Source organism: Mustela lutreola, chromosome 3, assembly GCF_030435805.1.
Source record: "Mustela lutreola isolate mMusLut2 chromosome 3, mMusLut2.pri, whole genome shotgun sequence".
Classification (NCBI taxonomy): Eukaryota; Metazoa; Chordata; class Mammalia; order Carnivora; family Mustelidae; genus Mustela; species Mustela lutreola.
Genome location: NC_081292.1, coordinates 169,395,048 through 169,422,175, shown reverse-complemented (window position 1 = coordinate 169,422,175; position 27,128 = coordinate 169,395,048). Strand labels below are relative to the sequence as shown.

At 54.2% G+C, this 27,128-nt stretch overlaps 1 protein-coding gene across 3 annotated transcripts in view; it reads left to right on the top strand.

Moving 5' to 3' along the window:
• The window catches only part of SH3BP4 (SH3 domain binding protein 4), an 82,558-nt gene that overhangs the window by 41,496 nt on the left and 13,934 nt on the right, over positions 1-27,128 (top strand). The window contains exons 1-2 of one of the 3 annotated variants that reach the window (XM_059167644.1): positions 20,514-20,585; positions 24,227-24,473. In XM_059167644.1, the coding sequence (XP_059023627.1) occupies positions 24,356-24,473 (118 nt within the window). In that variant the 5' untranslated portion in view covers positions 20,514-20,585; positions 24,227-24,355. Of the gene's footprint in view, positions 1-20,513; positions 20,586-24,226; positions 24,474-26,361; positions 26,497-27,128 lie in introns of those variants that run through there. The other 2 variants (XM_059167643.1, XM_059167646.1) reach the window with 2 other exon arrangements.

Below are 27,128 nucleotides of genomic sequence, written 5' to 3'. Positions count from 1 at the left end.
GTTTTGGGCCTTGTTCTGTTGAACATCATTTTTATGACAAGCAGGTCAGGGCACCTGGTGGCTCAGTGGGTTAAGCCTCTGCCTTCAGCCCAGGTCATGATCTTAGGGTCCTGGGATCGAGCCCCACATCGAGCTCTCTGCTCAGCAGGGAGCCTGCTTCCCCCCACCACCCCACCTCTCTCTCTGCCTACTTGTGATCTCTCTCAAATAAATAAAATCTTAAAAAAAAAGAAGAAGAAGAAGAAGAAGCAGCAGCAAGCAGGTGTTTACCTGGGGTCGGTGGCCTCCTAGCATGGTCCTTCTAGAGGGCCTGCTACAGAACTTCAGGGGCACAGGTGGTTTCTGCAGAGAAAACCTGTCACCCTTACTGCATTTCTGAAAATAATCTGCACCTTCGGAAAAGGCAACAGCTCGACTTGGAAGAAGACCGAAGACAGGCTTGGGGATAAGTGGGAGGTAAGAGGAGCAGGCTAGGGTCCGACAGGGGCACCAAGTGTTTCCTTTAGGCTGGAGTGCTTAGATGAAACCAACATCAAACTGGACAGAAACCAGTTAAATCTTCTTTCCTTCATCTCTTCGTTAATTCTTTTGCTAATTTTGTTAAATCTAGATACTAAATTTGTTGATTTACAGATTGAGGGAGACTTGGCTTGCGGAAATTCTTTGGATTGTAGTTGAACTCAGGCTTTCTCAGAGCTACCCCTGATCATCAAAGGCACTCTGCTGGTGGTTAATGGGAACCTAGCATCCAGGTCAAGGGCAGCATCCACAGTACTACCAGGCCATCCACAGAGCCTCCCAAGTCCTTGAGACCATACGGTGCTGAGGTCTTAAAGAGGAGTTAATGAATTGGCTTTCAAAGGAGGCTGGTTTTTTGAGTGGCGCACAAGGTCCTAGGGCCCAAGTCAGATTTGGCAAAGAGGAAACCAGGAGGAGAAATGTTAAGTGTGCAGTGTTTGAAGAATTCCCCCGTAGCTTCGTTTCACATATAAATTTTGCACAGCACTTTACAGTTTGCAGAGCTCTCTCCAGATTTGTTCGTGATCTGCTCAGGGGACGGCAGGGCATGCCAGATATTAATTACTAATTTCATCGTACAGGTGAGGGAGCTTCATGCCTCCGAGAAGCTGGACAGTGATTAGAAGCGAGGCCAGATAGAAGCTTCTGACTTGGCATCATCACACAGGGGTCCCATAGCGGGAGATCTGCAGTCAACTGGTGGAAGGCTAAGCGGGGTTCTAGAATTGGCCATCAGCGGAAGTCGCCCAGCTGTGGCAGAGTCCAGGGGCACCTGGATGGACCTGACATGAGTATTGCTCACCGAATTCCCATCTGGTTTGGATCCCTTGATTTTGGAGGGATTTCATGTAACTTCAGAATCAGGCCTCCGTCTGCCAGGTCCTAAATATTTGTCAGGGGAGCAGGTTTGGGTATAAGCCACGAGAAATTAGTTGCCCACCTGGGGATGCCAAGTCACCATGTTAGTGTTTCAGGGAACCATCATGAGTGGGCGTCAGTGTGACCCTGGATGGGCCTGTGGATGGGTAACACCCCCACTTTGCTGTCCTCCAGTGAGACTGAGCCAGCGTGACCTAGACAGTCTCTTCTGACCAGGGTCTGGCCCCCAAACACTGGACTCGAGGATGGGCTTCGGTTTTGCAGATGCAGATGCAGGCCTTGGAGGCCAGGCAACCCGTTCATTGATCTCACGTGAAAAAAGCAAATGCTTTGGTGAGCGCACCCTGGCTGTGCAGAGTGGGCCCTCTCAGGGGGACCCTTTTGCTCCCACTTAACCAGTGGGGCTCTGGAGGGGTGTTGCCTGGACTCCAGAGCCGACCGTGTGGGTGGCTGACAGCGATGCAGCCGCACTAACCGACCCTCTGTTGTGCCTCGGTTTGCCCATCTGTAAGATGGGAATGGGAGCTGCAGTTGCCGGCATGTGACGCCTTCCCGGTTCTTGTTGCTGCACATCGTGGGAGTTCTGGTTCCCACGTTATGCAGAAGCGCGTCTGTGGGTGGAGCTAGACCCGCAGGGACGGGGCTCGGCTGCCTGCGGGAAGGTGCTGAGTGCACCCATACCCCTGGCCTTGCTCAGCTTGCTTATGGGAATCTGTTCCTGTTTTTGCTTAGTGAGTGGGAGTTGGGTCCTTAGAGCCCTAAAAAGCACCCAAGTGGTCCCAGCCGGTCCCTGTGCGGGGTCACTGCTGCGGCAGGACACGTGCTCCAGGCTTTTCGTCGGTGCCTGCCTCCTGTCTGCGGCTGCTGCTTCGCCCGCTTTTCCTCTTCCTTTCCTTTCCTGACCGTACGTGCGTTCCTTTTGTCCTTTAGTGGGTTGTTGCGGATTATAACTAAGGTATGTCTCAGTGTATACCAGAGTTTTGCTGAAGTTTTGTTTTCCAGGTGTTTCCTGTGCACACAACATTTTAGCCCCAAGCGGGTATGTTTTAAAGTGTCCCGGGGCGCCTGGGTGGCTCAGTGGGTTATAGCCTCTGCCTTTGGCTCAGGTCATGATCCCAGGGTCCTGGGATCAAGCCCGCATCGGGCTCTTTGCTCGGCGGGAGCCTGCTTCCTCTCTCTCTTCTCTGCCTGCCTCTCTGCCTACTTGTGATCTCTGTCTGTGAAATAAATAAATAAAATCTAAAAAACAAACCAAAAACAGACCAAAACAAAACAAAAAGAAAATGTCCCGATTCCGCGGCATTTAGTAGAATCACAAAGCTGTGCAGTTACCCTGTCTGTCTGGTTCCAAAACATTTGACCCAGTAAGAGACCTGTGAGCCATCACTCGACATCGCCCTGCCTCCGGCTGCCAGCAGCCACTAATCTGCTCTCAGTCGCTCTGGATGTGTCTGTTCTGGAACCATATGGTAATGTGACTTTTTGTGACCATCTTCTGCATTTCCCATGATGTTTTCTGGGGCCGTCTATGGTGTGGCATGGGTCAGAGTTTCCTCCTTTTTATTGAGAGGAAGACCATTGTGTGTATGGCTGGACACGTTTTATTGGTCAGTTTCTCCGTTCATGGGCACTGGACCGTTGTTGCCTTTTGGTGATTGCCCGTAGCACTAAGACTCATTCTGTTTTGATGTTCTAACTAAAACGCTAAGAGCCATCTTCTCTGGTTTTCCGCCTCTTGGAGAGACCCCTGGCTTTGGATTCCAGCCCCGCACCCGGCTCCCATGCCAGTCCCGAGTATTTATGAAACCTCCAAGACCTAGGACTTGACCTTATTGCCTCTTGATGACAGTCCCCTCATGGTGCTGATCTGAACACACCGTCCCCTTCCTGTCGGGACTCTAGAGTGACAGCTCAGTCTGTCCCCACCTGTGAAACACAAGGGCAAGGCCCAGGAACCTGCCTTTCACAGGCCCTGCTACACCCTGCTACAGACCCACCTACAGTGGGTCCCCACTGTAGCCGGCTGCCTTGGGTCCACACTTAACCTATCTCCGCCTTTTGGAGGACCCCTCAGAAGCCACAGATGTTTGCTGAGCCCCCCTGACAAGCAGATTCTGCAGGTTGGACACCTACCTTACTGGCCAAACGTGGTAAGGGCAGGAATGGAGAAGGGGGAGCCAGAGCCTGTTGGCTTTCGGAACAATGCTCTGCTGCAGGGTCCCCACATGCCCGAGCACTTACCTTCCGTTATGCGGCGACACCAGGCCTCCCAAGGTTGTATCACCATGTCCTGGGCAGTGGGGGTGTGACTCCTGGGGGGCAGGGAGCAGGCAGAGCCCCTGCAGCTGTCCAGTTCTCCCCGCTGGCGCCAAGCACTAAGCCCGTCCTGGCCTGGACAGATGGAGGAGACAAGAGAGTGCTGCTGTCCTCTCTATGTTTGGGGAGTGCACTGGACACCAGCTCTTCCACCCAGGGTGCAGGTGCAAAAGGAAACAGGACGGCAGGTGGGCTGTGTGGCCTTGGACTTCCCCTCCTTTGTCTCTTCCCGCTTCATGCCCAAACGGTTTTGTCCTCCTCTTCCTTTTTCCTCTCCTTTCCTTCCCTTTTCTTTTTTCCTCTGGAGATGGCTATGCACAGGGAAACCTCAGAAGGGCTACTTGCTGCTTTGGGCCATATCCTATCTAACATTCTCAGGCTTTGGTTAAGAATAGGTCATTCAGAAATCTGCAGAGTAGCATTTTTATGGGAAATAATGCATATTCCCTTTTATGTTTAATGGGTTTTAAGTGTGATACTGAAACATTCCAGAAAGGAACGTGTGGGATGAAGGCAGCCAGTCCTATAGGATGCTCAGGACCAGCTGTCTCTGCCCTCCGGTCTCACCTCACTTTGCTTGGCCCGTGGGGGCCGCCAGCCTGGGTTTCTGCTCCCTGAGGCTTCCAGGATCACCCCTCCATCCTGTGACTGTGCCCCGGGGGCCAGAGAAGGGCAGAGACGGAGAGGTAGTGGAGGAGGGCTCTGGGCAGGTGCCTTGACAGCAGCAAATGGTGTACGTGCCATCACGGCTGAAGGGGAAGGTTTGGGGTACCATGCAACGTTTGTGTGTCCTGGGATGAGCTGGTTCTCCAAATCCGTTCCATCAACTCCACTCATCGAACCTGCTTTGGAGAATTTAAGTTCATTGTTAGGCTTTTTTCACCAGGCCTGCCTAGTGATACAGGCTTCCTGGTGTGAATTGACATGGTCTCTGCTTTTCTGGGGCTGGAGTGATCCCATACCCAAGAAATCAAGTGGGGGACCAGACTGCAGGCAGTTGGGGTTGAGGGGTTCTAGGTGAGACGTGGGGAGTGGCTGAAGGCAGGCCAGCAGCAGGGGAAGGAGAGAGAACTGGCCAGGGAGCCGGTCGAGTCTAGGGCAGTGACCAACAAAGTGTGGCCCTGGAATGGGGAGACCAAACCCTGCGTGCACCCTGGTTTTGTAAAGAAGGTTTTATTGGAACCCACATGTGCCCACCTGTTCATTGTCTGCGTTGTGTTGGCCGTGGGGGAGCGGAGGTGACAAGTGGCTGTAGACAGAGGCCCACAAAGCCTGGAAGGTCTGTCCCTTTACAGCAATGCTGGCTTGGGGACACGCGACAGTGTCTGGACACATTACCAGGGGTCACAGCTGGGTTTGGGGCTGCTGCCGGCATCTAGCGGGTAGAGGCTGGGAGGCTGCCAGCCGTTGAGCACGAGGTGTAGAACGTCCCCACAGCAAAACCTGCCCAGGCCCCAGATGGCCGGAGCCCGAGGTTGAGGATCAGTGCTTTCCAGAGACAGTCTTCTGTTCCACCCAGAGAACCGCCTGGTTGCGGGGGAGGGGGAATCTAGCATGGGTGATCTCTAGGCGGTGCCCTTTGCCAGGATGGGGATGCAGGGGTGCGGGGCAGGCCCACCTGCGTGCAGGGAGAGGAGGCCAGCGTGTTACCTTCCTGAGTGGCCGTGGGAGGCAGCTGTATGGGAGACATGAGTTTGGGCACCCCATTGCTTGGGGTGGTCTAGCTGTGGCTGGCCTCCTTAAGGAGACTGCCCCAAGCGGCAGAAGGACAGAGACGGACAGTGGGGACACTGGGCACTCTGGGCAGGTGGAGGAGGAGATAAATCTGTAAAGGCAGGTGGGCCTTCATGGGGGCCTCCAGAGACCCCTGGCACCCTCGAAGGCCAGCCCTGAGAGAAAGGTGAAGGTAGTGGGAGACCACCAAGTGGTCAGTCGTTAGAGAGCTGCCCAATGAGACAGACAGACACACACACACACACACACACACACGAAAGCACCCTTAGGACCTGGGTCTCCGTGTGGGTTCACTGCCAACCCCAGTGAGAACAGTCTCTGAGCTTCTAGGCGGGAGGGACTTCCAGGCCAGTGGGGCGGGGGGTATGTGGAGGGCTCCCGCAGGGACCCCAGGGCAGGTGGGGGCTGCATGAGGGTTTCCAGTGAAAGGAAGGAGGCCCGTTTGCAGCTCTGTCCGCCAGCACCAGCCAGCGTGGAGCCCTGTCCGGGGCCGGCGATCCTGCAGGAAGGAGGCGGAGTGGGCTCTAGGATAGTGGACGGCGCAGCCTCCCAGCTGAAGACAGCGGGGGGCCGGGGAGAAGAGGCCGCCAAGCATCAGCCCGGCGTCTGGGCATGAACCATGACAAAGCCGACCTAGCACAGAGTCCTTCCCGGCGGTGCCCTTTCTGCTCTGGAGTGGTTTCTTTCTTCTCCCGATCCTCTTTCTTAGCCTCTGTATGCAACAGTCACCCTCGGGTACCTTTTATGTTTAGTTGGAAGCAGAAGAAAAGCTTCTCCCAGCTCCCCTTGGCTCTAGATCATCTGCTCCCTGGCCAAGCGCCTCGCCTGTGTCTCTCTGCATCAGAACAGCTGAGAAAAGCAGCCGTGAAAGCCTAGAGGGGGTGTGGACCTGGCTTCCAGAGCCTCTGGTGAATTCTCTCCCCTAAGAAACTATCCAGCCAGGCTGGATAGGTCAATTGAAGTCCATTTGATCTGTGCCTGGTACAGACTTGTAGCACAGGCTGCATGGAGAGACAGAGAATAATTCACAATAGGTTTGCTAATGTATGCTTTGATTAAAAAGTAAAAGGAAAAAAAGATACAGAGGGAAAAAAAATAAAAGGAAAGAAATTTTTTAAAAAGAAATAAAGAAAAAATGGGAGCACCCATCTGACCATCCTGTTCGCTGAACCACAACAGCAGGACTTTGGGGATCCTGCTCTGGTCTCCAGGCGCTGGGCTGCTGTGTGCCCAGTGGGACAGCTCATGTTCTTGGAATTGTCTAGAAGTGAGCTGACCCCTCCAGTCCTGGTTCTAGGCTCATGCCGGGCTCGCCCTGCGGGCCCTGCCTCCCAGGAGCTGGAGACCGTGGCCCAGCTGCTTGGTTTCTCCAAACCTCGACTGCACGATGGAGGCAGTAATCGTCAGTCTCAGGAAACGAGTACACGGAAAGCACCTAGAACATGCCTGATGTGCGCAGGTGAATGTGCGGGTGTTCCCCAAACCGTGGGACCAGGACCACCAACTGCATGGCTCAAAACAACAGAAATTCATTGTCCCAGCCTGGAGGACACAGAGCCACATTTCCTCGGGAAGAACCCATCCTTGCCCCTTCTCTTGTCTGGCAGTTTCCCCTCGGTCTTGCAGCTGTGTCTCTGATCTGTCTCTGTCTTCACGTGGCCACCTGCCCTCTGTGTGTGTCTGGGTCTCTGTGTCCTTTCCTTTCTCTCACGGGGACACCTGTGGTTGGATCTAGGGTCCACCCTAATCCAGAATAAACTTATTATTTACTTTTATCACATCTGCAAAGACCCTGTTTCCTGTTGTCAAATTCAAGGACGCTGGGAGTCAGGATTTAATGTGTGTCTTGGGGGACAGACTGTTTAGCTGGCCGTGTGGGCGTGGTTATGTGCATTACCTGTAGTAAGACTTCTGTTGTGCCTCACGTCCTCGTCCTCAGCATTTCTAGGAGCCGGCTCTGAGCCGGAAAGCTTGTCTTTGTGCTGTGTTCTTGGAGCAGTACCCTGATATGGGGCAGATGCCCTGTACCTACTTGGTTGACTTAAGGAAGATAATGCCCCCCACCCCCTGTTTTCAGAACAGCATTCTGCATTAAAGAGATGTCAGGAAGGCTGTGAACATAAGAAGTCTTGCTTTGGAGAAGCAGCCACATTCCTGAACGGTGAGACTGGAACCGCCCACATGCCTTGCACTGGTTCAGGTATTTGCTGAGTGATGGTTACTGTGTGCAGAGCACTGCAGTGGCCACGGAAGGGCACCACCCTTGCTGGCCCAGGACAGCCTGGCTGGATAGGCCCACAATTACATAAAGCCACAGGCAAGTGTTTAGGTCCTATTGTAGTAGAGCCCCGGGGTGCCAGGGCTGGTGAGTGTAGATGTGGCACTGACTCTGACGCTTACTGTTTAAGGAGCCTGGATATCCCCTGGCGGCTTCCCAGGGGCCCCAGCATGGGCTCACATGGGACCCCCAGGGATAACTGGCTGTAGGAGACACAAGGACAGTGAGAATGTTCCTTGGCCTCTGCAGACAGGACCTGCGGTGCCCTCTGGATCACAGCACAGCCCAGGGACCGAAGACCGGGCTGGGTGATCGAGTTTGCCGGACAGGTGGTCGTCAGAAGGGCTGTGTTCGCCAGTTGGGAGTGGGCTCCGTAAAGTTCCTTTCACGGGAGCCGAGGCAGAAGGCAAAGTTAACCTCTCCAGTGTCACCTTTTAGTGTGTTCTCAAACATGTGTCTTACATAAAGAAAGCTCCAAGATGGGTTTATGCCTCACATCTGAGTGGGGCATGTGAATTTCCTTCACTAGGAAAGTGGGCTCCTGCTCTCACTCGCGGCGAACCTGAGAGCATGAGGCCTGGCCTGATCCTAAGCTATATGCAGATTTCCTCTGTCACCTGCCCAGCCTTTTGGACCCGGGTGCCCATGCACTGCTGGGACAGGAGCCAGCCCAAGGGCCCATCTGTAACCATATTCCTCAATGTACAGGGCCCACAAGTGTTCCTCAAATGGCATGTCCATCAGGAACCTCAAAATGTGAACTTGTTGGAAATAGGGTCCTTGTAGAGGTGACCTGTTCGGTTCGGAGGAGGTCGTGCGGGAGTTGGGTGCCCATCCCAGGAGTGGTGTCCTTAGACGTCAGCCGTGTGCAGATGGGGAAGAAGGCTGCCTGGTGGCCGAAGTGGAGGTAGAAGCACCCATAAGCCGAGGAGAGGCCAGGCTGGCCTGTGGCCCCTCACTCCAGGAGGGAAGCCTGGAACAGTCTTCTCCAGAGCGTGTGAGAGCATGTGGCCCTCTGACACCTTACCTACAAAAGACTGCCCACCTCTAGAACTGGGACCTTTAAAGGCCTCTTTAATGTAGTGATTTGTTCTAGCCTCATCCACCGTGTCCCAGCCTCGCTGAGCCCAGGGCGCTACCAGGAGGCACGGGACAGTGTGGGCTGTGGGGTCCGGGCAGTGGGCTGGTGGGGTTGGAGGTGTGCACACGGTGTGAGCTGTGCTGGCCAGGTGAGCCTCTGCCTGGGTTGCAGACCTGCCTCCTGTTGACCTCAGTGTTGCCTGGGGTTTCCGCAGAGACCTGAAGAGTGTGTCCTGCTTCTAACGATGAATCGCGGTGTGCTGCGGGGTCGTCCTGATACAGTTCTCCCAGCTGTCGACTCTGTTCAGACAGAGTTCACACTGAGTTCACACTCAGGGACGCTTGCCTCGTTCTCTCCCACCCGTGGATGACAGGGCATCTGCACATGGTCGTAACCGCAGCAGGACAGGGTCCCCGGATTCCTGAGGCTGTGCAGGCTGCCCTGCTGGGGCCCACTGGGTCACATACCTCTTAGGACACACGTTGATCTCTTCAGGGTCCAAGTGTTAAGACGGAGCTGCCCACTGATGAGCAGAGCTCCCCTCGCCTGGGCATTCAGGTCTGCCGCCTGTGGGGGAGCCATCATTTCGGGAGTCCTGTGTGTGTGTCTTGTGCACGGCTGTGGAAGAACTTCACCTCCAAGAGTGTAGTGTTGTGGGTGTGCAAGGCTGGTGTGCAACACCCAGAAAGTGCTGCTGCTTCCGGGGCCTTCGTGATGAGGACTAGTGGGGGGTGGTCAGTGATGGCAGAGCTGTTTACAGACCATTGGTTGAAGGGTTTGGCCAGCAGAGTCAGGGAGACAATTTTCCAGGCAAGGGAAACAGCACACCTGCTGAGTGTCAGAGGTTAGACCGATGCAGGCAGTGGCAGACATGAGGACTGTCACAGGTGAGAGGCCGGGTGGGGGATGGTGGGGATGAAGGGGTTATCTTGGGGGTTGAACTAGGGCAGATTTTTTTCCCAGTAATGAGGCATGTAGCTGGGGGTTCAGAGGGCATTGGAGAAGGATCGGGTTCTTACAGGTAGAGTTTGCTTGGGCCTGGAGGAGGCCAGGCGGGGGACCCACCGTGGGCAGTTGAGATTAGGGGAATGGGAGCTGGGGTCCACGTGGGGGGACTGCTGGCGATTCTTGGGTGGCCGGGTGCAGGCCGTGTGGCAGTACCCATCCTGTCTGTGCGTCAGGGTCACGTGAGAGTATGGACACGTCTCTGGCCTGGGACATGCTGCTGTGGGAGCCCTTTGGGGCACAAGCATGTGGGCACACGTGACACCCCCGGCTTCTGGTGGGGAGATGCCAGGGGTGTTGGCGAGCGTCCTACCGTGTGTGGGACAGAGCGCGATCCCGTCCGAGAGTTAATGTGCTGGGACTGGGGACCCCGAGCTCAGGGGGGCTGGCACTGAGCACGTAGGAGCAGGTTTTATCCACTCACCCGGAGGCGGTGGGTACTATTGTCCCCCTTTTATAGAGAGGAGCTGGAGGCACCGGGAAGCTGAGTGACGTGCCCAGACTGAGCGGCTTCAGGCTCAGGGACACCATGGATTACAGGGGAGGTCATCCAAGGTGAAAATGTGGTGACTTTGGTTTTGAATAAACGCTGATGTCTCCAAGTGGAAGTGCAGAGAATTTGTGGTTTGTAGAAGACCAGGAACTGGAGGCCCTGGTTCAGAGCTATCTGGGGACACCAGTGCTGTGCCCACTCATCTTCATTCTCCAGGGAAGACCTTGAGGAATGACAGTCTGAGTACCCACTGTGTGCTCTTCTTGCAGGGTCGGTTTGCTCCTGCAGGTGACAGAGGCTCAGAGAGGTTAGGTAACTTGGCCAAGAGCACACAGCTAGACCTGGCATATACACTCAGATCGACCCAAGGGCCCTGTGTTTCTTCCTTTGTGCTAGGCCGTCTCTGCAGTTCAGTCCCCACTGTGGTCCGGGGCGAAAGAGGAGGAAGACAGGGTGATCACTTCATAGTTTCCCCAGCATCAGGTGAGGAGACCATGGCCCGTGGCAGAAGACCAAGCCAGGACTCAGCAGGGCTTGCTGGGGGGCAGGGTGCACACTGCAGTCTTGCTCCGAGAGAGGGCAGGAAGGGACCTGCTTATCTCCCAGGCTGCCCTGAGGGAGGCCTCCAGGGAAAAGGAAGGGCAGATTAGCTCACCAGAACAGCCTTTCCCTGGTCTTTTTCCAGAATTACTTTCTTTAGATGCATCAAAGTAATAGTGAGATCACGTTTGGGCCAGAAGACATGCAAACCCTCAGTGCTGAGCTGTTGGGGCCTTGTGGCCCGCCAGGCACGGTGGGCCTCCAGGCCTTCGCTCTCGCTGCCTACACGTGCGGGCAGCTGTCAGCCCTCCTTCCCGGGCGCCAGGCCCCGGAGCATCTTTGCCACCGTCCAGGGTCAGCTGGGCTCTCCTGCCTCGTCCGGCTCAGTGTCTCTGGGGTAGCGCCAGTGGCTTCTGCTGCCTTATCTCTCGCCCTCAGTGGCTGTTCTGCTGGGCTCCTAGCAGCTGCTGAAAATTTCTGTCCGGGGTTTTGCCTTCCTGTTTGGTTTCAGCACTGTGACTCCCTGGGGAGTTGACTTGTTCTCCTGAATGTTGTCTTAGTTGGCGCGTGGACTGCTCCAGACTGGCTGGGCCCCCAGAAGGCACTTGACACTGGCTGCCAACTCTGTGGGTGGCGCCCGGGGCGGGGTGGGGGGCAGTCTCCCCTGGCCTTGCCCATGGCCGAGCAGCCACCATTCCGTTCTACCCTGCTGTTTCTTCCCTTGCCTCCTGTTTTCCAGTGGTCCGAGCGTGTTCTCAGTTAACCGTGACGCCCAGACACCTCCAGTGTCTCCATGTGAGCAGCTTGTTCCAAAGCTCCAGTTAACTTGGTCGCCACTAAGAAACACCTTTGCAAGGGCCCTGGGGTAACTTGGCAGGAATTTTACAATAATATTGAGGGTGTAGAAGTTTGGTCACCCGTGGCCTGCCGACATCAGACTTCTTCAGGAGTGTGCAGTGAGCAGTCATTAGTGATGGCCAGGCAGTTTGGGATCCTGGAGTGTTCTGAAAGTGTGGAGGCAAGGTCACATTTTTCAGTAGGGCCTGTAACTCTCTCGTTTGGGGCCTTCTGTTTGTTTCTTGGCGTTCAGTTGTATTAGGTGTGGAGACACGAGGAGAAAGAGGCTGGAGATGTTTATCTTCCTGGAGCCACCAAAGCAAAGTACCACAAATCGGGTCGCTGAGAACAACAGAAATTCACTCTCACGGTTCTAGAGGCCAGATGTCTGGGATCTTGGTGTCCTTAGGGCTGGTTCCCTCTGAGGCTGTGGTTCAAGGCCTCTCTCCTCGGTGTGTGGTCGGCTGCCTTCTCCCTGTGTTCTCACATGGTCTCTCTGTGCCCAAATTTCCCCTTTTTGTAAGGACCCCAGTCGCAGTGGACGGGGGGCCCACCCTAATCACCTCATCTGAACTTGATCATCCACAAAGATCCTATTTCCGAATAAGGTCACATTTGTAGGCACAGAGGGGAGCCATGCCTCACAGGGGTGGTTCCGTGGTTCAGGCTCCTTACAGAGAGTATTAGAAAAATGGGAACACAGAAGCCTCCACAGCATCACTCCTCCCTGGTCTGGTGGCATTTAGGTTTTCACCAGAGACATTTGTTCCTATGCATGATTTGCTGTGTTATCCTAGAACCCAGACCCACGGTTGGGCCTGAAGTTGCTCTAACCATGGAAATACGGTGCAGCGAGTACCATCAAACCTTCATTCCATGGAACCTGCCATTATAGCAATGGAGATAAAGTTCCCAAAGTGATCAGTGGCTTACAGAGAAATTACACTGGCTCATTTGATAAAGTACGTGTGAACCCAGCTAGATGCAATCTTTGCCGCGGCAAAATTGCAGCGTTCTGGACCACAATGGTGCAGTTAGGAAGCAGCAAGGCCATGTTAAAAAAGAATGTGTTTCACACAAATTCACAGTACTTGCTGATGGAAAGTACAAGGCTTGTGTGGGCGCTGAGTCATGACGACAGCATCACTTCTTACCTCTGTGGACCGTTGACTGTGCCCCAGGCCCTTTGCACTGTGTGTGGGCATTGTCTGTTGTGTGAACCCTCAATACAGTTGTCCCTTCCTCTTGTGGGAGGGGACAGTCGGGCATACAGAGGTCAGGGTGAGTGTAGCTGCAGTGGTGAGTGGTTAGATGGGTCTTTCTGAAGCAGTGAGCAAGACCCGAGTGGAAAAAGCAGTCAGCAAAGTGAAGTTTTCAGGGACAGAGTTGTCTGCCAGAGGGAACTGTGAGTGCAAGGGTCCTGCGGCAGAAAGGAGGTACACTTGGGAAATGAATGTACCAAGGAAACAAGGTCATGGAGGGCTGGGCAGGGCCAGATCATCCAGTCCCGGTAAGGAGAGTAGATTTCATGGAGTCCCAGTGGATTGGATAGATTTATTCTAAGCACAGGGAGATGCCGCTGGAGAGACTTAATTTGTGAAGAGGACCCCAGCTGTTCTAAGGAAAGTGGCTTAGCTGTGTGTGTTTGGGGCTGACTGAGGGCTGGGGGGGGGGGGGGGTGGGAAGGGAACGGGATTTGGGAGACCAGGTGGGAGGCTGCTGTAGTGAGTCAGGGCAGAGAGAAAGTGCTCAGATAGAAGCAGGTAATAGAGAGAAGGGGTCAGATCAGCTCACATTAGCGGCAGAATTGCCTGGATTTGAGGGCAGAGTTGAGTCTTTATGACAGAGAATGTGTGGTCCCCAAAGTTTAATTTATTCTCTGTTCCTTTACAGAAAGAGTTTGCCTCTCTTTGATTTACGCTGCCCTGGGACTCATTTTTAAATAAATGAGCCGAACCGTGTGTCTGGAAGGAAAGAATAAAATATATAAAGGTGTCACTTCTTACCAGTGCCATGCCAACAGAATCCCAGTGGGGTTCCCTTTGTGGGAGAATGACGAGGTGGGAAGACATCTTATTAAATTATTTTAAAGTTCATTTAGAGGGAAAAAATAGGTAAAAATAGCTGATAGGAGACTTCAAAATATCAAAGTGCGAGTCCTTCCAGGTAACCGTGCGTGATCAGACTACCATAGTACAAAAGGCTGATGTGGTTCTAAAAATATGCAGGCTAGTGGCACAGAATAGACCAGCTTCAGACCCCAGGGTCTGTACACATTCGGAATGCACAGAGATGATGACATCACCTCGGTCGGGAGGGGATGAATTAATTGTTGGGGACGCGACAGGGGTGATCGCTTAGGTGTTTGGCAATGAATTTCATAAAGTTCCTCACCGGGCAGCAAAATAAATTTTGTCCATTAGTGTCAGTAGACAGACCACTTTTTTTAAGTTAAGGAGAATAGATGGGAATGTTTATCAGATTTTTCATGGAGGCAGACCTCTCTGTTTCAAGGCAAAATCACGAAGGGAAGACGGATATGGCTGCCGAACTGAGACTTGGTCACCAGTTAGGAAGTAGATCTGAGTGTGTGTAAGTGACAGTGGGGAAGACAGTGGTGCAGAGAGAATGAAGTGTTAGACTCTCATTGAGCCAAGGATACAAAATAATAGTCCTAAAGAAGGAAGTAAGAAGTAGTAGTTTCAAGATTTTTCTGACTGTCACGGTCCCAGGAATATGAATTTGAACTTCAGTATTCTGTTCGCCACTTGTCCTGTTTAGCTAGGCCTTCCTTAAACTGCTCGGGGCGGGGGTGGGGGGGTGGTTAACACTCACTGCTGCCTAGAGCCTGAATTGCTGCAACTTCCCAGGAAAGCATCTGGCAATGCTTCACCCTCTGCTGGAAAGTCATGATAAGAGCGTAATCCGAAATGCTGAGGAAGATGAGTTACAAAGATGGTCCTACCACTGGGTCATCTACAGCAGCAAGAATCTGGCTCCAGCTGGGAGAAGCAGGGATCAGGCTGTCCTCCAGCTGCTGGCCCGTTCAGAGCTGGCCCCTTCATGAAAGCATCTGTGTTGACATTCCCTTCTCATGCCCCTTCCCATCAGGCAGCCCGTGTTGGTTGGTTCGCGGCAGGAATGTCCTGGACCTGTCTGTCCAGCATCTGCGTGCATTGGGGGCTGTTTTCTAGCTGGGCTCTTTGGTGGGCTCGGCCCCGTTCTGCCGCCTGTGGAGTCGTGCAAACACCGCACTCATCCCCACGGGACCCTTTTGGCACCCGCTCCTGCTGCCGTGTCTTCAGGATAGGAAAGTCCTGCCTTGAACTTGAGCCTCAGACACGGCGTCTGTGTGTCATCAGCGAGCATGGTCAGTCTGACCGGCCCTGCACGACTAGAAGCCATGTTCTCGTCTCTCCTTGTCTGAAGCTGGCATTTTAATCCGAGTCTCAGAAACAGGCCTCAGGGGGACAGCCCTCTCAATAAAACCAAATAAGCCTCAGTTGACTCATCTGTAAAATGAGCAGCACCGACTAGGTGTCCGCATCCCAGAGGGGTATCTGAGATGAACTTTTTTTTGTTTTTGTTTTTGTTTTTGTTTTAAATTTATCTGTCTGAGAGCGAGCTCGAGCAGAGGAGGGGACAGGGAGAGGGAAGCAGACTCCCCGCTGAGCAGAGAGCCCGATGCAAGGCTCAGTCCCAGCACCCCCAGATCCTGACCTGAGCCGAAGGCAGACACTTAACAGACTGAGCCACCCAGGCGCCCCTAACATGAACTTTTCACAAAGCTTTTTAAGGTAACGTGTACTAGAAAAGATATCAGTGTCTCTAAGGGAGATCTTTTTAAAGGATAGACTGGCTTCCTTTTTAAAGCAATAGAAAGCTGCCTTCTTTAAAGTAACTTCCTTAAATAAACTTCAGTTATAAAAGTGTGTTGCTCTAAAGAGAAGTACCCGTTTGGTGTTTTTTTTTTTTTTTTTTTTTAAGAAGACAATGAATCCATGACTAACATTTACAAACCACAGCCCCTTCGAGCGCTGGTGTTTTGATGAGTGTGTTGTGCAGGAGTCCTGCCCCCTGACCAGCAGCCCCAGCCCAGTGAGGGGGCCTCTCTTCTCGCGATTAGAACAGTTCAGAGATAATTACGCTCGTTCCTCCTGCTCACCGACTGGCGACTGGGTGGGGTTGGTAAGTATTTCTCATCTGGGCTGGTCACAAGACCCCCCCCTCACAGCCCGTCTGCCACCAGCTGCGTCACACGGTGGGCTGGCCTTCCCATGTGACTCCGGGGGGCACAAAGACCTTCTGAACCACCAGACCGCAAACCACCAGACCTTCTGAACCCCATTCTTGAATGAGCAGTCAGCAGGCCACACGTGGGTTACTCTTTGAACCGTCAGCAGCAGCAGGGTCACGGGGTGGATGAAGGGCCGCTATCGGAGCATCCTTGGTGTGATGGGCAGACCAAGAGGTCTGTGGGCTTCGGGTCTCCTGCTTGGCAGGAAGATGTGACGGAACCCCCTTCATTCTCCTCGTGCTGTCGGTGTCCTATATGTGTCCAACAGCTGCATGATCAGGAGGGCAGGAACTGGGTCCCCCATCTGCTGCGCCGTTGGCGGGCCCCCGTGCACACTGGTGCTCGGGAATGGGTTGGCTGAGACATTGGTCCGTTCCGCAGGCAGCATCAGACACAGCATGAGTCAGGCATTGAGCCGAGCCCGGAACAGAGATGGGATTCCACGGGCAAAGGTGCTGTTGGACGGAGGTCCCTCTCAGATGGGCAAGTTTTAATGGGGAGAGACAATAGGACCCCTGTAGGGTCTTCGGGAACGGGTGTAGAGGTAGGGAGCCAGCAGAGTCCGGGAGCTGGCTGGGGGGGGGTCTTGGAGCCAGATGAAGGTACAGCGGCTGGGTTTGGTGAGAGTGCTGGAAAGACAGAAGGAGGTGAGATGCAGCTGTGTCCAGCAGGTGGGTGAGTGTGTACAGGGCTGGCAGGACCAGCCTGGGGTTGGCGTTGTCCTACACAGACTGGAGAGAGGAGCCCGGGATAGGTTTTTACCCAAGGAAAGAGTGGGATGGATCTGATCCCCAGAAGGAGCTGTCCCCCAGCTGGGCGGCAGGTCCTTGGTGGGAGGAGGCCTACCCAGTGACTCTCCAGACCCAGAGTGTCCCCTCTGTCACTGGCCAGTGAAACACCATGCCGTCTTGCTGGTTTCCCCGGCCCTCCCTCCTGGGATGATAGAAACAGCAAGTTAGAAATGCAGATGTGCACTACCCTCCCCCCACCCCCAAACACACATACACTGCCCATGGTGCCCTGGGTGATGGTTCCTGATCTGAGACCCCAGGGCTGCTGCCTAGGAGATGCCTAGGACTCAGGACCGGGGTGCGTGATCCTCGCAGCTGGCCTGTGGGGGACTCCGAATGGCAGTAGGCCACTGCCCTCAACTACACTGGGTTGTTGAACTTGAAGTGAAGCCCGCTCTGGGTGCTGGTAAGTGATGCTAATTCCCTGGGGTCCTCTCCAGCGGAGCCTACTCTTTGCACCCCCAGTAGGAGGCAGCCCTCTTCTGAGGGTTATTTTCTCGTGCTGAAGGTACCCACAGGCCAGGTTCTAGAAATGAGACTCCTGATGTCAGAAGCCTCCACCACTGTAGTGCAGGAGGTTGGGTTTCGCTGGGCTGGGCTCTCGTAACCAGAGCCTCGGCTATCCCTACCCACTTGAGAGACCTGGAAAGGGGACACTGGTCACGTGCTGGCCTTCCACTTGGGTTCTTACCCACACCAGTAGGGTCAGGGGTCAAGATGCAGAAAACCAGGGAGCTGGTTTGCAGACTGAGCAGTCGGCTCCAGGGCTGTTGGCCTCGGAGGGAAAGAGGTGGTGGGGATGTTTGTGGACAGACGGAGACAGAGGCTCTGCCTGGCCTTGCTGGGTCACTGCCAGCCCCGCCTTATGGTGTCCTCAGAGTGACTGTGAGAGAGCTCAGGCCCGACGGGCTCATGGGCATGCCTGTGGGCTTCTCTGCAGCCAGCCCCAGTGTGTTGGGGCTCTAGGCAGCCACTGACAGGGAGACAGGGTCAGCCAGGGATGGTGTCTCTGAATTATTGTGACTCTCCAGAGCTCACTGTCGTTTGGGGAGTGAGCAGGGTGAGCAGACGGCATGGAGTTTCTGTCGAAGGTCTGGTGGCTGAAATCACCCAGAGCAGGTTGAAACTCATGTTTTCTTTTTAACCTGGAGGAAATCTGATGCAACCAACACGCCACTCTTACTCCAGAAATGAAAATCAAATGTGGGGATGAGTCATCGCCGGGAAGGCGCGAACTGAATTCGCCAGGGAGGAACCCAGAGCAGGCAGCATGTCCTGTTGCTCCTGCACCTTTGGGTCAGGGGACTCTGGGCGGGGTGGGTCACTGCACCCCGGGGCCCTGAGTAAGGGACCCCGCAGATGCTCAGGCTCTTAGGTTACTCCTGGTGGCCTTGTGTTTGCCAACGTTCTGGGGCGGCTTGCTGGCGGATCAGCCCCCACACTACCATTCTGTGATTCTGGAAGCCGAGGCAAGGGCGGGTCGGCACAGGCAGCTGAAGGCTTGTTTGTAGGTTCCCGAGTCTGAAAATAATTCTGTGTGAGTACGGCGACACTGTTGTCTTCGCAGATCAGCCTCCTCGTTCCTGGGGAGGAGCCAGGACCAGGCTCTTTTCTCCCCTCATGAATCAGCCTTTATACTCAAGCAAAGAAAAACTCATTAGTTGTGAGTCAGACACAAGTAAGCTTTATGCCCCTCCTGTCTTCCCAGACCTGACTTCTATCAAGAGGGTGGAGAGTGGCTTCCGGGGTGCAGGCGTGGCATGGGAAGGATGGGGGCCGGAGAGGGGGTGGAGTGGTTCCTCCCACCCTTCAGAGAGTTCCAGAGGTCCTGGGCCAGCCACCCTGGGCACGGGTGCATGCCGCTGCAGGGTGTCCTAGAGAAGTGACCCACCCTGGGGGAGGTTGGCAGGACTTGGAGGCCAGGCCATCCGGGCACGTCTGAGGTGCCACCCAGGGAGCCCATCGGTGATTAGTAGGGGTGTGTAGCTTAGATTTCCAAAACAGACTAGAATTCCTAAATTTCACCCGGCATTGTATAATCGAGTCACAAGGCCATCAGGGGACACTAGACATTCACTGGGGATTTTGACTCTTTAAAAGACGAGAGAGATTATCCCAGGGATACTTGTGAAAATATCTCTGAAGCATTTGTCTTAAATTTTTTAAATATTTTATTTATTTATTTATTTAGAGAGAGAGAGAGCAGGGGGGTGGAAGAGGGAGAGAGAGAGAACCCTGGGCAGACTCCACGCTGAGCATAGACCCCAGTGCAGGGCTCAGTCCCATGACTCTCAGTTCGCAACCCAAGCCGAAATCAAGAGTCTGACACTTAACTGACTGTGCTACCCGGGCACCCCCTTTGTCTCATTAAAACAGAATTCATCATTGGTGATCAGTGCAGGTCTCACGGCAGAAGGGGGGACAGAAGCAGAGCAAGTCCTATGGCCTCCTGGAGCTTACTTACATTCTCTTGGAGAAATTGGGCTGGTCACAGGAAAGCACAGGATCCATGGTGTTGATAAGGAAGATAGGGAAAGAGGGTGGAGTTAGGGGTGTTGCTGCTGTAGCAGATGCCTGTCCTGTTCATTAGGTGACATTTGAGTAAGGCCTGGATGAAGTGAGGGATCAGGTCTGGTGAAACCTAGGCATGGGCCTCCGAGGTGAGGAGATAGCAGGTGCAAAGGCCCTGAGGAAGCACTTCAGGAGAAGCAAGGACCCATAATAGGAGGCCTTGAGGGTACCGTAAATACACTCAGGGCTCAAAAGCTTTCGGAGAGTTGTGAGCCGAGTCCCAACTTGTAAAAACATTCTGAAGGCTCACTGAGGGGCAGGCTCAGTGGACTTGGTGGAAAGGAGCCAATTACTGTAATTGTGGAGGTGCTGAGGTCAGGTGGAGGTCATGTTCTAACTGGGCTGCTGGGGAGGGAGACCAGGCTTTTTTGGCTGGGTGAACATGCCATTCAGCCATGACTGAGATGGTGAAGACTGGAGGGGGCTTGGGGCAGCCCCCGAGCTGGATTTGGACCTGGGAGGTTCAGGACGGACGCCCCTCAGCCTTCAGGAGACCCTCAGTGAGCTGGGTCTGGGGTCCAGGGGTCACATGTTTGCTGAGCAAGAACCTGGCCGTGTCTCCATGGCCCGTGAGGGGGCTCAGCTGCTTGGGCATTTGACCCTGTGGCTCCTTTGAGCTTTTCTCAGTCCGAGGGGAATGCATGCGCATGTTCCTGACCGTGTCTGGGAAGGCAGGTAATGAATGTTCCCTAATACTGCTTTCCTAGGGCTTTTTGGTTTGATTGCAAGCATTTTAAAACACGTATGTAAATGGAAAAAATAACAAAAATAAAGTAGTAAGTAATTTAAAAATAATAAAATGGGGAATAGTGGGAACTACCTTGGGTAGATAGTAAAATGTTGAGTAAATACAGTACTCGCTAGCAGTCGTATTCTGTGCTATAAAATAAAGTCCTGCATCTTCACAAACTCCTTATTAAACAGATCTGAGCCTTGTGTCCTTTCCCCGACATGACTATTCTGGTACAGCAGGGACTGACTCAGGAGGCCTGCTCCGTGAGCCCCAGCGACTTGAACTTGGAGCTCGGGGGACACGGACTGCAGGTCGGCGCCCGTCGCATGAGTCAGCGGAGAAGCCTGCGGGCCTGTGGGCAGGAGGGTGGAGGGAGAGGGTGGAGGGGGAGGACCGGTTTCCTGGAGGCACAGGTGAGGGGCGTGTGTTCCGGGAGCAGGCGCTGAGCAGCACGGGGCACCCTGGAGAGGCAGCGGGCCACGCGCGGCCACAGACTCACCTGGGTGTGGAGGTCAGTGAAGCCTGGAAGGGCAGGTGGGAACCGAGTGGCGGAGGGCCCCGAATGCTGGGGCAGGGCTCCGAATGCTGGGGCAGGGCCGTCTGACTTTGCTGATCTAAAAGCAGGGAGCTGTCCTGCACAGTTGAGCGGGACAGTGACGGGGCCTGGAAGGACGGTTTGGGAGCCAAGGGCCCCTGATGGAAGGGGCAGCGGACGAAATCGGGTCCCACGGTCGCTGGCAGCGAAGGCCCGGTGCACTCTAGGTTTGGAAAGAAGTGGTTGTTAGCAAGTGGGTAGAGCACGGAGCAGTTTGCTGGCCGCCGCCTCTTGAACAGGTCCCCCCAGACATCTCTGCACGCCAGGCTCTGGCACGGGTGGAGGTGACGAGCCGCTCTGCGAGCTCTCACCCTGATGGTGTCGGGTCAGAGAAGGTTCCAGGAAGAGAGTCTGCCAGGCTTGCCCAGGGGAGCAGGGGGGCTGCCCGCTTTGCTGTGAGGTAACATCCCCGAGGGCAGGGGCGAGGGTCGGGCCTTGTCTGAGGATGGAGTCCCACATGCCTGAAGGAAAAATGGCCATTCTGGGCCTCCCACAGGGCCCTGAGCCCCATGGGACCGATGCCCCTGTCCCACAGGAGCGGCCGCGTGAGTGAGTGCACTGAGGCTCGGTGGGCACAGTGGGCACGCGGTGCCGCCGGCTGTCCGGCGATCACTTCCGTGTTGTGGCTTCGCTCTGGCCGATGAAGTGAGGTGGTCAGAACCGTACGGCTAGTGGCTCTCCGGCTCCTTGAATGGCTCCTCTATTTCTAAAAAGACTGCGGATCTCTTTATGTCACTGCTAACCCCTTTTCCTGGTTCTGCACTGGCTCAGGGCAAAAACTATGTCCCCATCCCCAAGGAACAGAAACCGCTGTCTCCTGAAAATCCGGTGGGGTCCAGTGATGCTTTCTGCTCTGCCCACCCCTGAGGCCCTGATTCACCTGCAGGCTACCTTCCCGGTGGTGATAAGGAATGCAGGAATCCTGTCGCTCTTAGCATGTTTATCTCTAGTTCTTTAGGGGTTTTTTTTTTGTTGTTGTTGTTGTTTTTAAGATTTTATTTATTTATATGACAGATCACGAGCAGGCAGGGAGGCAGACAAAGTTAGAGGCGGAAGCAAGCTCCCTGCCAAGCAGAGAGCCTGTTGCAGGATTTGATCCCAGGACCCCGAGATCATGACCTGATTCGAAGGCAAAGGCCTAACCCACTGAGCCACCCAGGCGCCACTGTTTATCTCTAGTTTTATCTGCCAACCTGCGGATTCTTCAGGTGCTCCCTGGGAAGCTTGGTCCTGTTCTGTAGGAGCCTCCCGGGACTGGCTCCCACTGTCCCCACCCTGGATTAAATCAGACCCCACCGACTCCCCTCCAGGACTCCGAGGGAGGTGGGGCTCATCCAGGGGCTCCCAGCCCGTCACCACGGGCACCTGCATCCCACCCACCTTCCCGGGACTCCTCCAGCCAGCCTCGGGGGTCCTTGGGCCACACCAGCATGGGAGTGGAGGCACCGCTTTGCAGTAATGTCTCACGACGGTGCCCGTTTCGACTTTTCTTTTAAACCCTCCATGAAATAATTTCTTGTGGCCGCAAGTGGAAAATCAGCTAATATACATTGAAAAAGAGTGGGGAGGGCAGGTGTGCAGCCGCCTCCTTGTTCTGGGTCTGTCTGGAAGCTTGGTCAGAATGGACTCTTCTGGGAGACGCCTGGGCCCCCTTTTCTCAAGCAGACCTGTGCTGGGGCCCGTGTGTCCTGAACAGGAACTCCATAACGAGGAGTGCATGGACGGGTTTGTGGGGAGGATGTGGTGGGCGCAGCAGGGAGAGCATCGAGCATCCTTTGGCACAAGTATGGTCCAGAGCACTTGCCCTCCTGCTCACCCAGCCCTCGGAGCAGCTCTGCACCAGGTGGGGAGCCCCTCACGGGATTTCACAGCTCACTGGCTTTCCCCCCGACCCCACCCGCAGTTTCTTTGGCTGTGTCTGTCTGCGGTTTCTACCTGTCCTTCTCGGGCCCCGCTCCCCACATAGGAGTCCCATTTCCAGCAAGTGAAACTCGTCTTTCAGGTCGGAAGGATTTTCACATTCTCTCGTCTCAGTGATGTAGATTCACAGTATGGTTTCTTTCTGCGCTGCCCCGAGGTGGGCTTTGCTTGCCTTCCGGTGGCCCCTGTCTCTGGCCTGGGGGGGGGGGGGGGGCGGTCTCTATGTCCAGCTCGGTGCCACCTTCCCTCCAAGAGCATTCTGCGGAGAAAGGCGGTATTCTGTGGGGGAGAAGGAAAGCACTCGTCCAGGAGCCACGGCTCCTGTGGGTCACGCTGAGCCAGGCTCAGGACAGCCGGGGCCCTGGAGGTGAGGGCGTGGACTGTCTTTGAGCCCTGATCCTTGTCCCATGCACCTTACAAGGATCGTATTTATACTTCGCACAAATCAGTCAGGATGGTTCGGTCGTCACCCCGCATGACAAGTACAAAAACTGAGCGTTGGTGGAGTTCAACATTGAACACAGGCTGTCCCCATCCCCACGAAGGGGGGGTGTGGGCTGGCAAGGCTGGGTGTGCCCCCTGCACGGTGGGCGCTCAGCCTGGCCTGCTGTGTGCAGAGCGTGGGGGAAGGACGGCCATGGACGATCCCCCACCCCCGGGGCCCTCCAGGTCCCTCCGACGAGTGAAGGCAGCGCACCTGGGCCAGAGGCCACCTTCCCAGCCGTCTCTGGATAGCGTAGGCAAGGAGCAGCCAGGTTACGTGACCCCTGTTACCATTGCGTGAAGTTTGCCTGCCCTCAAGGTGCTCTTTTGCCGTTTCCCTTGAAGGGCGTGGGGAATTCGCTGCTTTGAAATTGGCTCCTGCCCGTGGGCTGGTGAGGGTGTGCCCGTGGCCAGTCACGTCCCAATCTCCAGAATCCTCCTTTGTGCTCCTTCCAGAAAGAGACAGGCCTTAGAGCCATGATTCGTGTGCTCCATGCACAGACATTCTCGGGCGGCTGGCCGAGTCTGTGTACCACGGCTTCACCTGCGCACGGTACCCAGGGGTGACTTAGAGGCAGAGATGGCTGTGTGTGTGTGTTATTTGGGGTTGTTGTTTGTTAGGGATCCAGGGAGGATTTCAGGGGAGAGTGTGAGCAGGGAGCAATCCCCCCCGACCCCGCTATGTGGGGCCACAAGAGGCACCTGGGAGCTCCTCTCCCAGGTGTGGGAGCCACAGCAGGAACTGTGCCAAGAATGGGACCAGCCGCTGTCAGGACAGACGGATTTATTTCTTCTTTCCCAGACCCTGAAACTGGCTGTGTGGACCGTGCAAATCCTGTCTGTCCTCCTCTTTCACTGTGATAAGCAGGCTGGCCAGGGGCTAGAACAAATGTCCCAAACCCTGTTGTGCCCCAGGGTGCAGACAGCAGGCCAGGAAACACGGGCTGGCTCTGTGCGCTGACAGGACTGATGAGATGGACGTAAGGTGCCCAGAGAATCCAGGGAGGAAGCCCTACTCTGCTCTCCTGGGCTGGGATGCGTTTTATAGGAACAGCCTCTGGAAGAAAGAGGATTCCCATTTCCTATAAAATTACTGTTCAACCCATGTTCACTTGCTCAAGGGACGTTCTCTTGTTTTCCTCCCCCGCCTTCAGGAAGAAGCTCATTGCCAAGTTGACCCCATCCCGCGGCATGGTTGCCTGAGAAGAGCTTCGGCAGGCGCCAGGGGTACCTGGAGGAAGAGCGATGAAACCTTAGCCGTCCCCCCGGGCAGATAGTTCGAGATGGCAGCTCAGCGGATCCGAGCTGCCAACTCCAGCGGTCTCCCTCGGTGCAAGTCCGAGGGGACCCTGATTGACCTGAGCGAAGGGTTTTCAGAAGCGAGCTTTAATGATGTCAAAGGTGAGCTCACAGGGTACCCTGGGTGGCTCAGTGGGTTAAGCCTCTGCCTTTGGCTCAGGTCATGATCTCGGTCCTCGGATTGAGCCCCGCATCGGCCTCCCTGCTCAGCGGGGAGACTGCTTCCTCCTCTCTCTGCCTAACTCTCTGCCTACTTGTGATCTCTGCCTGTCAAATAAATAAAAATCTTTAAAAAAAAAAAAAAAAAAAAGGTGAGCTCGTGGGGACAAAACTGTGGCTGGGGGAAGCAGATTGGGGTTTGCAGGTGCTCAGAGACCCAAGGACTTCTCTGCCTTAAAGGCTGCCAAGTTCCCAGTTAAACTTTAGCTCTCTAAACTTCACCAACCATAAATCCAGCCTTAGAACAATAACCACTTATCTTGGGTTTTTTTTTTTTTTTTTTTTTTTTTGGTGTGTTGGGAGGTTTTGAATATTGCCCTTAGTAATACAACTTCTTCATGCAGAATGTGTTTGTGTTTTCTCTTGTTGAGAGTTTTGGTGACATTACGGTAGGGAGCTGGGTGCTCAGGATACTTGGGGGAAGGACAGAGTATGGCCAGCCAAGGAAATATTCAGAGCTGCTACAGAAGAAAAGGTGGTCTGGGACTGGGGTCAGCAAGCTCCCCCTATGAGGGTCACCCACAGCATACTGTAGTCCTTGCAGGCCCCAAGGGTGCCACCACAGCTATTCCTCTGCTCTTGCAGCCCGAAAGCAGTCAGAGAATACCGTAAGCAGTGGACACGGCTGTGTTGCAATAAAACTTTATTGACAAAAACAGCAAAGGGGCCGTTGTTGGCCAATCCTTGCTGTAGAGGTGGCCCCAGGGGTGAATCACCCTGAGCCTCTGGTTTTCTCTAACAGCCATGTACAGCTGGGTCGGTGAGGTGGGTAATGGGTACTCATGGGTCGTTTTCTTCCGGGAAGTCCCCTCTGACCTTAGTACGTGCTTCCATCCAGCAGCTTCCCTACGGCATTCACCACAGCATGTTCGTTACCCGCTGGGCCATCCAGAGTACGAGCTGAACAGTGGGAGCTGCTCTTGGCCTTCATAGCTTTAGCCCCTAGTGCTTAATGAATAGTCCTTGAACCAAACTTCTCTCTCCCTGCTAACACTGTGGCCCTCTTCCCTGTTGTCCTAAAAACCATATGCTCCCCGTTGTGTCTTCCTAATCGCTTTTCCCTTCACTGTATCCTCAACTTCTTCCTCTTCCGGTCTGTGCTTTATGCTTAGAGCCCTGGGCATTGCGTTTAATGTTCTTCACACGAACAGACTGGCAAAGGAGGTCAGGAGATTTTTATTAATAAGAGCGGCACTGTTATCAGGAATTGCCATAAATAATGGGACCCTTCGTTTTTCACAGGCTGGTAAAGGGCATCGTCTTCTTACTTGATAGCCCAGCTAATCATGCTTAAAGGTAGAAACGGAGAGCATCATTTTGTGGGATTTGGGCTGGGGTCTTGAAATAGGAGAGCTGAATTTTTTAAACAATGACGATGACTTGAGAGGTGTTAGGGACCTAACAGAACACCATGGATATGGGGAAAAGACAAACGAGACAGCCCGGGATGCCAGCTTGGCTGGTCAGCCGAGGGCATGATGCCCACAGAGCCGCTGGACCCACTTCCCAAGGCAGCTCTGCCCGATGGACAACAGGCTTCAAGGTGGGGATTTGTTGCAGCCAAACGGCCCGCTGTGAAGCCTTCCACCCCCTCATTAGCATTCCACCTGCACCAGAACTGAGGCAACGGGGTAAAAACTGTAGGACTCGGTGCTTTGTGACACACAGGGATTTTTTTTGTATTAAAATCAGGATAGCTGTAAATCTGGACAGTGCTCCTCAGAATTCATTAAGATAGGATTTGATAAGGATTCTTCTGCATTTGATTGGGTGGAAGCCCACCTGGTGTCCCCGGGTGCCCGGTGACAGGTGACTGATGGAGGGACCCGTCTGGAAGGAGCTCACACCAGAGTCCTCCTCCACGGAGCGGAGCGGCCCAGCAGGGAGGAGCACCATTTCCCACTGAGTGAGCCGGATCCTTGAGTGAAATGTGTTACTCCTTCTTTGCTAAGGAGAGTGCTTGGAATTTTAAGTAAGCCCACTTTTATTCTTCAGTCTGGTGAAACTAAAGTGATAATTTGCACTGATACATTTTCTTAGGCTAATACACAAAGCCTGCTTAATAGCTTTTGGGTTTTAATTTTAAAAATATCACTCTAAGGGAATTGTTGCGGGGAACATAATAGGGATATAACTTCTGAGGGAGTCTAACGAGATTTTAATAGCTGGCAAGCTCTCGGATTTTCATTGGGTTTTCATTTTTATGTGACATTTTCATTAGATGTGTCAAAGAAACAAAAAGTGGTTTATATTACTGGAGACGGTGCCTGGAAAACAAACGGAGAAAGATCCTTTTGTCCCCTGACCCCAGCCTGACCCATCCCCTGTCCCGCCACCTCTGCCTCAAAGGCATTCTCTTTTTCTTAGCTGTTTTATTCACTCCCCTCCCTTCACTGTAAGCGATTTGTTTGGGGCACACCCAGGGAGAACACCTTGGCCCCGTAAGATGGATAAAGGCTCTCTGTCACGTGCCTGCAAGATGAACATTCATCCCAAGAATATTGTTTGAACACCTGCTATGTGACAGGCTGTCTTCCA